Raw genomic sequence first — 12,705 nt, 5'->3', positions numbered from 1 at the left:
GGGACATCTCAAAACGAAATGAAAAGTAATTTCCCAGGAAAAAATGTTAGAAAACGCTACAATTAAAATATCTGGGGCCAAAAAAAGAAAGAAAATTACCGTTTGGATTACTCCTTGTTGTGAGGCATCAGTTCAGTTTAGTTCAGTCGCTGAGTCGTGTCCGATCATGCGACCCCACGGACTGCAGCACGCCAGGCCTCCCTGTCCATCACTGACTCCCAGAGTTTGCTCAAACTCATTGTAAGGCATAATATGGTCGAAGTTGGTTCTGGTGTTTTGTTTTGTTTTGTTTTCCAGAGTGAGTGCAAAGTTTAGTATTAGACCAATTCCAAACCACTGGAATACCAACAACCAGATTTCAGTCTCATTTTTTTCATAGGAATCTCACTTACCTTAGTTAAGTATGAGCTCCAACAGAATGGCTTGAGTACTTGTCAGCAATCAACTGCAGAGCTAAAAACAGCTCTGACTTCTCAAAAGAATTTCGGAGGGTAAGTAATAACAATCAAACGGCTGAAAAAGTAAACTTTTAGTAATAGTACCCTTTCTCACTGAAGCAAGTAGTCCGGAATAGGGACTTTTGATTACTGCCATCTTTTAGGTGCTTTGACAAAGCCCGAGTCTCATTTCTATAGTTGTTTTATCTGTAGGCATCTACTGTATTACACTTGGAGGTATCTATGTATAAGGGAATTCCCAAAGAATAAAATATCCCTCAAAAAAAGTCACTGTTTTTTGATTGCTGGATTTAGAGGGGAGGGAGGGAAGAAGAGATCTGCCATACAAAAGTATTTACTTTTTCTTTTACTATCTTTGACTTTCTCATAGGAAAAATAAATAAAAAAGGGCCTCGGGATGGGGGCGGGGGGGGGGGGGCGGGGTGGCGGGGGGCGGTGGCTGAAAACACCTAATGTGAGATCCTGAGATCGGAAAGTCCTTAACATTGCATAGTCAAAAACCAGGGACTTTTTGTTCCTCCACAGGAGTCCTAAACTGAGAGCTTGTTTCATGGAACTCAAGGAGACAACAATGAAATAACTCCTAAAACTTGCAACTGCCATTTCCCAAACTGCCAGAGAATCTTTTAGGTCCAACCTTCTATCGTTTCTGAAGATCACCTTCCAAAATATTCCACTTGCTGTTTGAAAGTAGCAGCAAAGCTAAACCATGTTTTAAGAAGCGCTCTATTTCTAATACTTTGATTTCATCAGTGCCTGGAGTAAAGCCTCCAGCAGAAACGAGGTAGTCCAACACTAAGGGGAGCCACTGGTGCAGTTCACACTCACAGTCTGGACTCCCACTCTGACAATCAGCAGCCCGCCCCTTTGATTTTCATAAGTCTGAAGAGCCAGCAAGGACTGATTACCAGCCCCAGTATTTAAAAGTGGTGTTACAGGATTTCACAATCTGGAAGAAAGACTTTTTTTCTCTAATGTGTTAGTGTTCTGACATGAACCGAAAATGAAGTATACAGTGCAGAGTATACCTTGGCCAACACACTCAAAAAACAAAATTTGCAGGCCTACCCTGAGTAGTGCATGCAAATTTCTCATAACTCTGCTTTACTCATTACAGAGAGAAAAGTCATCCTGGGTATGGTCATAGCTTTCCCTAAAAAACTAGAAGGAATTTCACAACAGTTAAGAAATGAAGAGAATAAGGAAAAGGTGGGGGAGAGGGTAAAAAGAAAGAAAGGGAAGGAAAAGAGAATTGGAAAAAAAGAAGAGGAAATTAGGGCTCCAGGCATGCTAAAGACTACCAAAATTCACAGATCTATTTACAATGACAAAAAAAAAAAAATCCCCTTGTGGGTTTTTGTGTTTTTGCTGTTTCTAATGGAACATAGTTGTTCAAAACTAATTTCAAGAGGTAAAGCATTTTTTCAGCCTTTCTCCTATGTAAAACATGGATTCTCACAATGGCTTTAATCGTGATGTTAATGTAATCATGCAATAATGGTGTTTGGTAATAGTGATTACCAAAGTATTTGATAATAGTGCAATGCAGCTAGCTGTAAGTTCATATGTGAAGAGGAAGTTTATCTGGAGGCAAAGACTACTTAAAGCTGTTTCTTAGGGGTGTTTCTCCCAGTAAGCTATGTGCTTGAGATGGGTGCATTATTATTCTAGAATTAGAAGGTAGGGCAAAACAAAAGTTGAGATATTCGATTTTTCTATATATAATTGCTAATATTTTCAAGGATTTAAGTTAAGTCTTTATTTTCTACTTCATTTACTTTCAATGCTGCATGGCTCTTGTTTTTTATTTTTGACTTTATTATTTTCCCTTATTTACAATTATAATTCTTTATAAATTTTAGCATACTTTCTAGATTTTTATTCTAAAGCAGTGTACTCAAGTTCATACCAACTTAGTCTGTTTCACTTAACCAAAGTGAATATGTCTTTTTTTTTAATTTAATTTAATTTTATTTTTAAACTTTACACTATTGTATTGGTTTTGCCAAATATCAAAATGAATATATGTCTTGATTTTGTAAATTTCCAATTAAAAGTACAAAGGTATTTAAAAATACATGTTGATCTATTGTAATTTCTCATCTCTATGGCATCTCCTAAATTACCTACTATGAATATTTTTATTAATTTCTTCTAGGTTCTAGTTTTTAGTAAAGATACTAAGATGAAGAAAGATCTCAATAACTGCTGATTGAAATGTCTCATTCTGGGAATCGGAGTACTTCACTTTGCTTTCAACAAATTCTCAAAATTTGCAAGCATCTGGAAACTTAGTGCTATAGGAAGAATCTATTTCCCTTTTAATGATGGATGAAGAGTGAATGGACTATAGCTACAAGATGAATAAGTAGTCCAACTTATTTTCAGGTATTATTAAATATCCCAATCTGAATGGTTTTTTTCCCAAATCAGTGGATAGTGGTGAGTACATAATTTTGTTTTCATCTTAAAATAAATATAGCATATTTACTTATATAAAAATTTGTTTTGTTTTCAAATCATACATAGAAATGAGTCTAGAAAATAATTAACTTGTAAAATATTTAATACTTCTTAATTATGAAAGTATGAACTAGTTTATATTCCATATTTAATCAGAACATTGAAGGATAAAATATACTGTTTTATTTGTATTAGCTTTTTCCGGTCAATAACTAAACTGAGTAACAGAAATAAATACTGTACAGTATTCACTAAGGTAAACTAGCCTACAGTTAGATATGACGTCATTTATGATGAGCAAATAATGAATTAGGTAACAATGAGGAAAATTCTGGAAGTTTGAGTTTGTGTGCTTACTAGCAACCACTTTCAAGGTTTCTGCAAAGCTAGAGAAGGTATCTTCTAATTTAAATTTCTTTAAGAATTATCTATTGTGTAATAGACTGTCAACAGGAAGTCAGTTTTAAAGGAATACTACTGATAGCCTGAAAGACTGTGGAAAAGAAATTCTTTTTCCCCTTACACACTGATAGTTCTTATATTTGCATTCCTGCAATTCTTATATTAAAAAACATTGGATTAGCAGCAAGAGAGTTGAAAATGGCAGAAGTTGGGAATGACTGCTATTTCTTTTTTAATTCCACATGCATAAAGGTAAATATTGTACAACTTATGGTACATATTCCACATGCTTAAGCTTTTTAGTAGAATGAAGGAAAATATGGCAACAGTTTATTTGTATTGCTGAGTAAAAATTTACTATTTTCCCACAAAATATTGTACATAGTTAAAATATGAAGTAAAGCCTTATCATGTATTTTTGATATGTTGAGTTTCTCTGAGGAGATCTGGTAATATTTAAAATTATCTGAAACTCTCCTTCTATCTGCCAGTTACGAGCCTATGGCTTTTTAATCCTCATGTGGCACTTTTGCCTATATTATGGCTCCTTGAAACATCAAATTACTAATGTTAAAGCATATGATATTTTGGTTAATGTGATTCCAGTCATATATATTCAAATAGTTAAATTCAGGTTCACTATCAAACTCAGCTTAATAAATCTAATTGATTCCCTCTTTTGGAATTTTTTAATGAAATTATTGAATTTTCCTCTGTCAAAGTAATAGTAAATAATTAATATCATGGAAAAGGCAAAAAATAATACAAACTGGCCAAACAAGAATTCAAGTTTATAAAGTTAAAATGGGAAAAAAAAATGTCTAAGTGATTTGGATTAGTGGATCTCAATGAAGCCAAATAAATGTAGAAATCCAATGTTTGGAGCTTCATGTTCATGTCAGAATGAACCCAGTGAAAGACGTGCTGTGTCTGGTTTGAAGCATTTCGTCTCTGCTAGGATAACTGAATAGAGTCAGCCTCTTAGACTGTAAGAATTAGATCCACTTCTATTACCTGTTACCTTAAGATTAAACCCTGGGATGATGATAAATAATAGAATTTATGTTCCGTGTGGGCAGAGAGTTTTGTCAGTTTCACTGCTATATCCTCAAATTCTAAGTTATCAATAAATAATTAAATGAAAAAAATAAAAATAATAATAGCAATCACATTACCTTATCTCCCATAATTTTTACAACAGTATGTGAGAAGGGCATTTTATTCCATTTTTACAGATGAGGAAACTGAGGCACAGAGAGTGAGTAATGGATTGATTTTGTGATTATGGGCAAAACAGAGTCAGGCATTCAAATACTGGTTTATCTGGTTTCTGCCTGCTATCTAGGTCTATGAGATCTACAGAGCCACCTTAAAAGGGAGAGAGAGTGAAGACAGACAGTAAGAAGGTGGGGGAAAAAAATAAGGAACAACCCTGAAACCTGTCAAAAAAGGGATGAGCTTAATAGGATATGTTTGCTTTTGTTCTATGTCACCCACCCCTCTGCTGAAAAAAAGACAATGACCTACAATTTTCCCAGCTGTTGATCTATGTGTAAAAGACATAAGATAAGCAAAAAATAGCAGCCCATTCAAAAAATCCACATCTGCTTTTGTTGAGATATAATGATGTAAATGTATAAATATATATGTGTATATAACTTAGTACAATGTGCTAAATATTTAAAATTCCACAATAAAAAAGTTTAAACTCTGTTCACTTTCCCTCTATAAGCACACTTAACAGTATGTGCCTAATCTGAGTAAGAGAACAATTATCTAATAAAAGTTATGATTAATAGAGATAATCTCCACAATTAGAATATGGGTGATGATTCTTAGAAATAATTCTGGCTTTCATAAGGAAAATTAGATCCCTTTGTCATTAGACTGTGATCAAGAGTGTCACTGACCTTTTATATATTTATCCTTGTGAAGTTGCTCAGTCGTGTCCAACTCTTTGCAGCCCCATGGACTGTAGCCTGCCAGCTTCCACCATCCATGGGATTTTCCAGGCACTACGAGAATTTTATCAGTGACTTATGGAATGTACTGTTTAATCATTAGATTATTTTATCAGTCTCACTAAAATTTGATACTTTGCTAAAATTTAGACTTGACGGTCTTGGATTTGTAGTGTTTTTTAATTTTACTTTGATCTCATACTTTATTCAGTTGATTAGTAATCTACTGTTAAACACTGACGTTCATATATTGACTTTTCTACACTGTCTACTTTTTTTTTCTTTCAGGGTTCCCAGTGCCGATTCCGACACTGTGAAGAGGCCCTTGGCAGTGACACAGTGTGCTCATTATGGAGAGAGGGAAAATGTTTAGATCCACTTTGCAGATTTAGACACATGGAAATGCAGGTAGAATTATTCAACATTATCATGTTTGTTATAAGCACCTCCCTCCGATAGTTTTGAACTCTGTACTCTTACAACACAATAGAAAAGAAATGATTCTTTCCTCCAATGACTTAATTTTAGGCATTTTCCACTTTGCTCAACTTAAATTCTTAGGAAAAATGGGCAAATGTGTCTGAGGAGTACCCATTGCATCTTTTAAATAACAGAGCTTCGAAACGGAGCCTAGAAACACACACAATCGTAAATCAGCAATTACAGTAGTTTTTGTCATGTCGTGTTGCAGCACGTTGTATTTAACTGTGATTATGGCATCTCATCCTTACATTTGCCTCACCTCCTTTATCTAGCAAAACTGCAGTATTTCATGCTTCTGGGAAACTCAACCTCTTGGTTGTGTGAAGATCAGTTGTATCTTTTATCACAGCAAACCTCGAAATATCAATGGATTATTTTTGCCACCAAGTAGCAGTGAGTATATTCTTTGAATAACATGGTTATACCATATTATAGTCTGATTTTGGAATAGCAGCATAGAATGACACATTAAAGTATGGCAAGGTGAGTAATACAGTGTAATCGCCAGTGGATGATTTAGGATGGTTATATCAAGAATTATGAGATTGAGCCATCAAGTAGCTAACCAAATGGAATGACCAGAGTTAAATTTTCTCTGACTGTGTTTCTAAAGTGGATTTTAGTCATGTGAAAAGTGAGATGACTGCTGCCCTCACTGGATAGAGGGGAGCTGTCTCAGCAACTCATCCCATGATTGGAGCAAAGCTAGGAGGTTCTGGCCTCACCACTGCTCCCTGTAAATGTGCAGAAACCTCTTATACATGGGGAGAGCAAGGGCATGCTCTGGTTTGCACGCTTCTGCTTCTAGAAGAGCAGCTAGATGTGTGGTTCTTCCTAAGACTTCATTTGTGGGGAAGATGCAATCCCATTGTTGCTAAATAAGTGGCACCCTTCAAACCAGCTAAATGCTACTGAGACTCTACTGTGTGGTGAACCTTAAACTAAGTTATGGGAAAGGGGTATAGAAGACACCATGTCCTATAACAGTAAATGGCAAGAACTTTGAAAAGTTGGGAGAATCAGGTTTCTCTGATGCTATAGCCACTTCACTCTCTTGCTATGGCCACTGCATTTCTTATAATGGAATTATTCTAGAAATGAGTTTATAGAATATCAGTCCTTTGTATTTGAAGATTTGGCTTCAGATAATCCTTGGCAAATGAATGATTAAAAACCATGTCTCTTTGTTATAGTCTTCTGGAAAATGCTGCTCTCAGAGCATTCATCATACATATAATACCTGGATCAATGTTTTTCTTCACTAGACTGTGAACATCATAAGGATGGGGCTCATAGCTAGTTTCCCTACCAATGCTTAGCACAATGTGGGGAGCCCAGATGCTCAGTAAAATTGGATGCTTGGATAGATGGATAGGAGGTAGGAGGAGAAAGGGATGACACAGGATGAGATGGTTGGATGGTATCAACGACTCAATGGATATGAGCTTGAGCAAGCTCCAGGAGTTGGTGATGGACAGGGAAGCCTCGTGTGCTGCAGCCTATAGAGTCACAAAGAGTCAGAGATTACTGAGTGAACTGAACTGATAGATGTACAGATGACTAGTGAAGGTAACCTACTGGGATGAAAGTTATTACACCTACTAAGTGGTTAACTTTGTCCCATTGGTTAACATCTAGCGTGATTTTATTTCATTAAGAACATTGTATTAAATTCTCTCTATATAGTGTGCTAGCCTACTTCCTAGTGGTCTAGGGGTGAAATTGCTGTCTTTCAAACTAATTATTTCAGTACTAGAGGAAAGACTGCATCTCCAAGGGCAAAGGAAAGGTAGAATGTCTCTGTAACAAACAGTGGGCTCCCCACTGTTAAGACATGTCCTCAGCTAAGTTCTCTAGGGATACATTCCATTATCCTCATAGATTAGGCATAGAATCTGGGGGTCAAAAATAGTTCTGGCTCTTCTGGAAGTCTCAGTTTCTTCAACACATGTCAAAACTGCTTCTGACTCTTGGGATAAGCTTTCCCCTCTCTTGATAGGGTCAAACCAGATCCATGCACTGGTTTTGGAAGGACCAGATCCTTCTCCTAGCCATTCTATTCCCATCATGAGAGGAGATAAGCTCTGCTTTATCTTTGCCACTTCCGTATCACTTTCTCAGATATATTTCTTCACTACATCTATTGTTTGTCTGACTCCTCCCTATAGAATGAAATTTCTGTAAGAATAGGAATCTTTGTTTACTGATAAATCCCAACCACCAAACATAAAGTATTACTTTTCACATTGTGGCTAATTCTATTCCAGGAAGTCCTGAAAAATATTTATTCACAATAAGTAGGTAACTATTTTTTCTCTGCCCAGGCACATTTCTGTGCTTTAGGAAAGAGGATCCAGGCTGTAGGAAACTATTACCCTGGAGAAGGAAATGGCAGTATTCTTGCCTGGAGAATCCCATGGACAGAAGCCTGGCAGGCTACAGTCCATGGGGTTGCAAGAGTCAGACACAACTTAGTGACTATACCACCACCACCACAGAAAACTACTAAACTCATTTGAATTATGTATTGAACTACTGCATCATTTATTCATTCTAAGAATATTTCAATACCTCAGAAGTTATAGTGTGATTTTTTGTAGACCTAATATTTCCTAAAATATTTCCAGGAGCATCTACCTACCAAGGTTCATATTAACCAGAACCAGGAAATTAAATCCTCTCACCTTAGACAAAAGTTAAATTACAAAGTTATAACTTTATTAAAATCTACCTTTATGTTTTAGTGGGTACACGTGATTAACAAATTCAGGGTAGGATTATGACAGGGTTTCTTTGGTAGCAAAATATGACTATTGTTTCATATATGGTATTGTGTAATTCATGTGTAAGTTTGTGTCCAGTTAAAATAAGATAAAATCTAGGTTATTAAATGCATACACTGTGAAAATTTCTAAGGCTTCTGATCAAGGAATTGAGACCCATCATGTGGTCCGTATTAAGTGGGTGAGTTGCAGCCACAGCAGTGCTATCTAAGTTACCAGCTGTGCTCTTCCAGAATGAGGTGTTTGCCGAAAGCAATTTCCCATTAGTTAATTTGCCATTGTCTGTTATCTTTAAGGACTAAGTTCAATTATCAGGAGTCTGACATTTTTTGTCTGGACGTGTAAAACTGCCAGTTAGTCTTTTGCAATTTAAACTTTAATCTGCTAACAAATTTAAAAAAAGGTCTTGGACTCTTTTGCCAAATATTTCATTTAAATGTTGCTAAACTAGACATTTTCAAAGGTGGCCTAATCCCTCTGGTTATCATCTCTAAGTTTAGAGGCAAATAGCTATTAAAACCAAATGATAGTGCTAAGAAAAACATAGCTCAGTTAATATTTGCTCTAATTATAAGAATTTGCAAGGCATTTCTGAGTACATTTTGCATTTTCTTTGTGAGCTTGGTGGGTTCTTGTTCTTTCTCCCATGGTACGCAGTAGAGGTTAGTATACCCAAACAAAGGGTTCCTCTTAAGAAACTCCTTACATTTTGCTAAGGGACAATTTATTCAGAACAGAGTAGCTCAAACATTGAAGCAAATGCTCATCTCCTTGATTATTTGCCATGTTATTCTAAAATGAATACCTGAAAGGATAATTTGATTTTTGTGTATTCTGAGTCACTGTTGGAGATGCCTTCAACAACTGACTATTTGACCACATTAAATGAAGCCTGGGTAGCTCACTTTACAAGGTCTTGCCTACATGAATATGTGTACATGACCTTTTCATTATGTCTTAAAAAACCAATGTCTCATGTTTTTTAAATAATTTAACAAACACCTTGACTTACATATTTGAGTCAGTAAAACACAGACTAGTTTTGTGTGTGTGTGGATAAGACACAGAGTAAGACAACTGTTAATAGTTATAAGAGGAAAAACTGTTCACATCAGTTCTTTCTTCTTTGGGGAAAGGGGAGAGGGGTTGAGCAAGTGTCTTAAACCAGATGATGGTGACCCCTGTAACAATTTGGGTTTGGATGGGAGACTCCTCATCCTAACTGGATGCTGTCTGCTCTCATCGATGAGCATGGTACTTCTGGAAGTAAAGTTGGTTACTTCCTGCTGGCTCAGCTGGTAAAGAACCCATCTGCCAATGCAGGAGATGCAGGAGACTGGATTTGATCCCTGGGTCGGGAAGATCTCCTGGCAAAGGAAATGGCAACCTACTCCAGTATTCTTGCCTGGGAATTTCCATGGACAGAGGAGCCTGGCGGGCTACGGTCCAGGGGTCACAAAGAGTCAGACATGACTGAGCACACTCATGCTTCATACTCAAGTCTTAGTTCCCAGGCCTAACATTGTTAGTCATGTCTGAGATGTCCACAGACTTTCTCTTTAAGACTTTATAAACTAAAAATGTAATCGATTAAAAAAAAATGAAGTAGGATTATAAGAAATGAGAAAATCTCATATCCACAGTTTTCAAATAATATGAGTTTTCTGTGTGGCACCCCTATGCTGAGTACTATGCATGCCTAATTTTATTTAATCCTCACAAAAATCTGAAAAATAGTATTCTTATTGTACAGATGAGGAAAATGAAGCCCAGACAGGTTAAATACCTTAGGTGACATAATATATCTCATAACTAGAGGTACCTGACTTCAAACACAATTCTGACTCTAAAACTGCCTAACAACCCCAGACTTGGCATTTCAAGTATAACCAGTCCTTTTGGTAATTTGAATGGATCCACCCACGAGACCACCTAATCCGGCTTCCTCCTTCTAAGAGGTAATGCTCTTCCACCCTACGGCACAACCTTCCTTTCAAAGCTATTAAGATTCTTTACATATAATAAAAGATGCCCTTTCCCCTTTAATTTACATTAAACAGTAGAATACTTCTAACATTTCTGACTTATGTGTATTTCCATTAAATAAATTTTCTTCTTTCTTTCTCTTTTTCTGTTTACTTCTGGACACACATAGGTGGGGCTTGTTCCCTTTAACCATCGGAATCTAGGAAGACCAGGTACCCCGAATCATGTTTCTCAAACCTGGCTCCCCTTTAGAATTATCTGGGGAGCTTGAAACAACAGCAGTAACTGAAAAGAACAACCCAACCCATCCCCCCAAACCATTCCTATCACAACTTAGTTCAGTTCAGTTGCTCAGTCCTGTCCGACTCTTTGCGACCCCATGGACTGCAGCAGGCCAGGCCTCCCTGTCCATCACCAAGTCCTGGAGTCCACCCAAACTCATGTCCATTGAGTCAGTGATGCCATCCAACCATCTCATCCCTTGTCGTCCCCTTCTCCTCCCGCCCTCAGTCTTTCCCAGCATCAGGGTCTTTTCAAATGAGTCAGCTCTTCGCATCAGGTGGCCAAAATATTGGAGTTTCAGCTTCAACATCAGTCTTTCCAATGAACACCCAGGACTGATCTCCTTTAGAATGGACTGGTTGGATCTCCTTGCTATCCAAGGAACTCTCAAGAGTCTTCTCCAACACTACAGTTCAAAAGCATCAATTCTTCTGTGCTCAGCTTTCTTTATAGTCCAACTCTCACATCCATACATGACTACTGGAAAAACCATAGCCTTGACTAGACAGACCTTTGTTGACAAAGTAATATCTCTGATTTTTAATATGCTGTCTAGGTTAGTCATAACTTTACCTCCAAGGAGTAAACGTCTTTTAATTTCATGGCTGCAATCACCATCTGCAGTGATTTTGAGCCCCTCAAAATAAAATCTGACACTGTTTCCACTGTTTCCCCATCTATTTGCCATGAAGTGATGGGACTGGATGCCATGATCTTAGTTTTCTGAATGTTGAGCTTTAAGCCAACTTTTCACTCTCCTCTTTCACTTTCATCAAGAGGCTCTTTAGTTCCTCTTCACTTTCTGCCTTAAGGGTGGTGTCATCTGCATATCTGAGGTTATTGATATTTCTCCCGGTAATCTTGATTCCAGCTTGTGCTTCATCCAGCCCAGTGTTTCTCATGATGCATTCTGCATATAAGTTAAATAAGCAGGGTGACAATATACAGCCTTGACGTACTCCTTTTCCTATTTCCTATTACCACTTAAGCCAACAGTTAAATTCATGAGTGTTAGAGCTGAGCCTTCAGTGTACTTTTCTAGCTCCAGCTTTTTATTTCAAAAATGTTCAACCTACAAAAATGTTTCAGAATAGTTTCAATGAACACCCAACCATGTACTTTTCACCAGGATTCACCAATTTATCAATTTATTTTCTCTTTTCCCTTTATTGTACTTACATATACACAAAAAATGTACAAACATATATTTCTGTCCTTGTTTTTGAACCATTTAAATGTTAGTTGCAAATGTCATGACACGTTATCTCTAAATGCATTACATAGATCTCCTATGTTTAACAACACTCTCAGATATAACCATGGGCTTCTGAAGTGGTGCTTGTCCCACCTACCAATACAGAGATGCAGGTTCGATCCCTGGGTTGGAAAGATCCCCTGGAGTAGGAAATGGCAAGCTGCTCAATTATTTTTGCTGGAAAATCTCATGGACAGAGGAGTCTGATAGTCCACGGGGCCACAAAGAGTTGGATGCAGCTAAGCACACGTATACCTAACCACACTATACACAAGCATCACATATAGAAAATTTATCTACATATCCCACTATTATTGAATAATAATTTAGTATTTATCATCTATTTAGGTTATTTTTAGGCTTTGGTAAGTACAGACCTTGCTCTTGTGAACATTAAATCAAAATAGGCCACAAAGACCTAAATATGAACTAAAATTATAAAATTCTTATTAGAAACTATAGACTACTCAAACAATTCTTAGTTATGACACCAAACGGAGAAGGCAATGGCACCCCACTCCAGTACTCTTGCTTGGAAAATCCCATGGACAGAGGAGCCTGGTAGGCTGCAGTCCATGGGGTCGCTAAGAGTCAGATACAACTAAGCGACTTCACATTCACTTTTCACTTTC

The 12,705-nt window shown here is 37.0% G+C and overlaps 1 protein-coding gene across 18 annotated transcripts in view; it reads left to right on the top strand.

Moving 5' to 3' along the window:
• The window catches only part of C5H12orf50 (chromosome 5 C12orf50 homolog), a 33,281-nt gene that overhangs the window by 538 nt on the left and 20,038 nt on the right, over positions 1 to 12,705 (top strand). For 4 of the 18 annotated variants that reach the window (XM_061415688.1, XM_061415690.1, XM_061415687.1 and 1 more), the window contains exons 1-3: positions 3,338 to 3,575; positions 5,573 to 5,692; positions 6,040 to 6,160. In XM_061415688.1, the coding sequence (XP_061271672.1) occupies positions 3,522 to 3,575; positions 5,573 to 5,692; positions 6,040 to 6,160 (295 nt within the window). In that variant the 5' untranslated portion in view covers positions 3,338 to 3,521. The other 14 variants (XM_061415691.1, XM_061415694.1, XM_061415692.1 and 11 more) reach the window with 12 other exon arrangements.

This window comes from Bos javanicus, chromosome 5 (genome assembly GCF_032452875.1).
Source record: "Bos javanicus breed banteng chromosome 5, ARS-OSU_banteng_1.0, whole genome shotgun sequence".
NCBI lineage: Eukaryota > Metazoa > Chordata > Mammalia > Artiodactyla > Bovidae > Bos > Bos javanicus.
The sequence above is the reverse complement of the archived record's forward strand: the minus strand, read 5'-3'. Positions and strand labels throughout refer to the sequence as shown.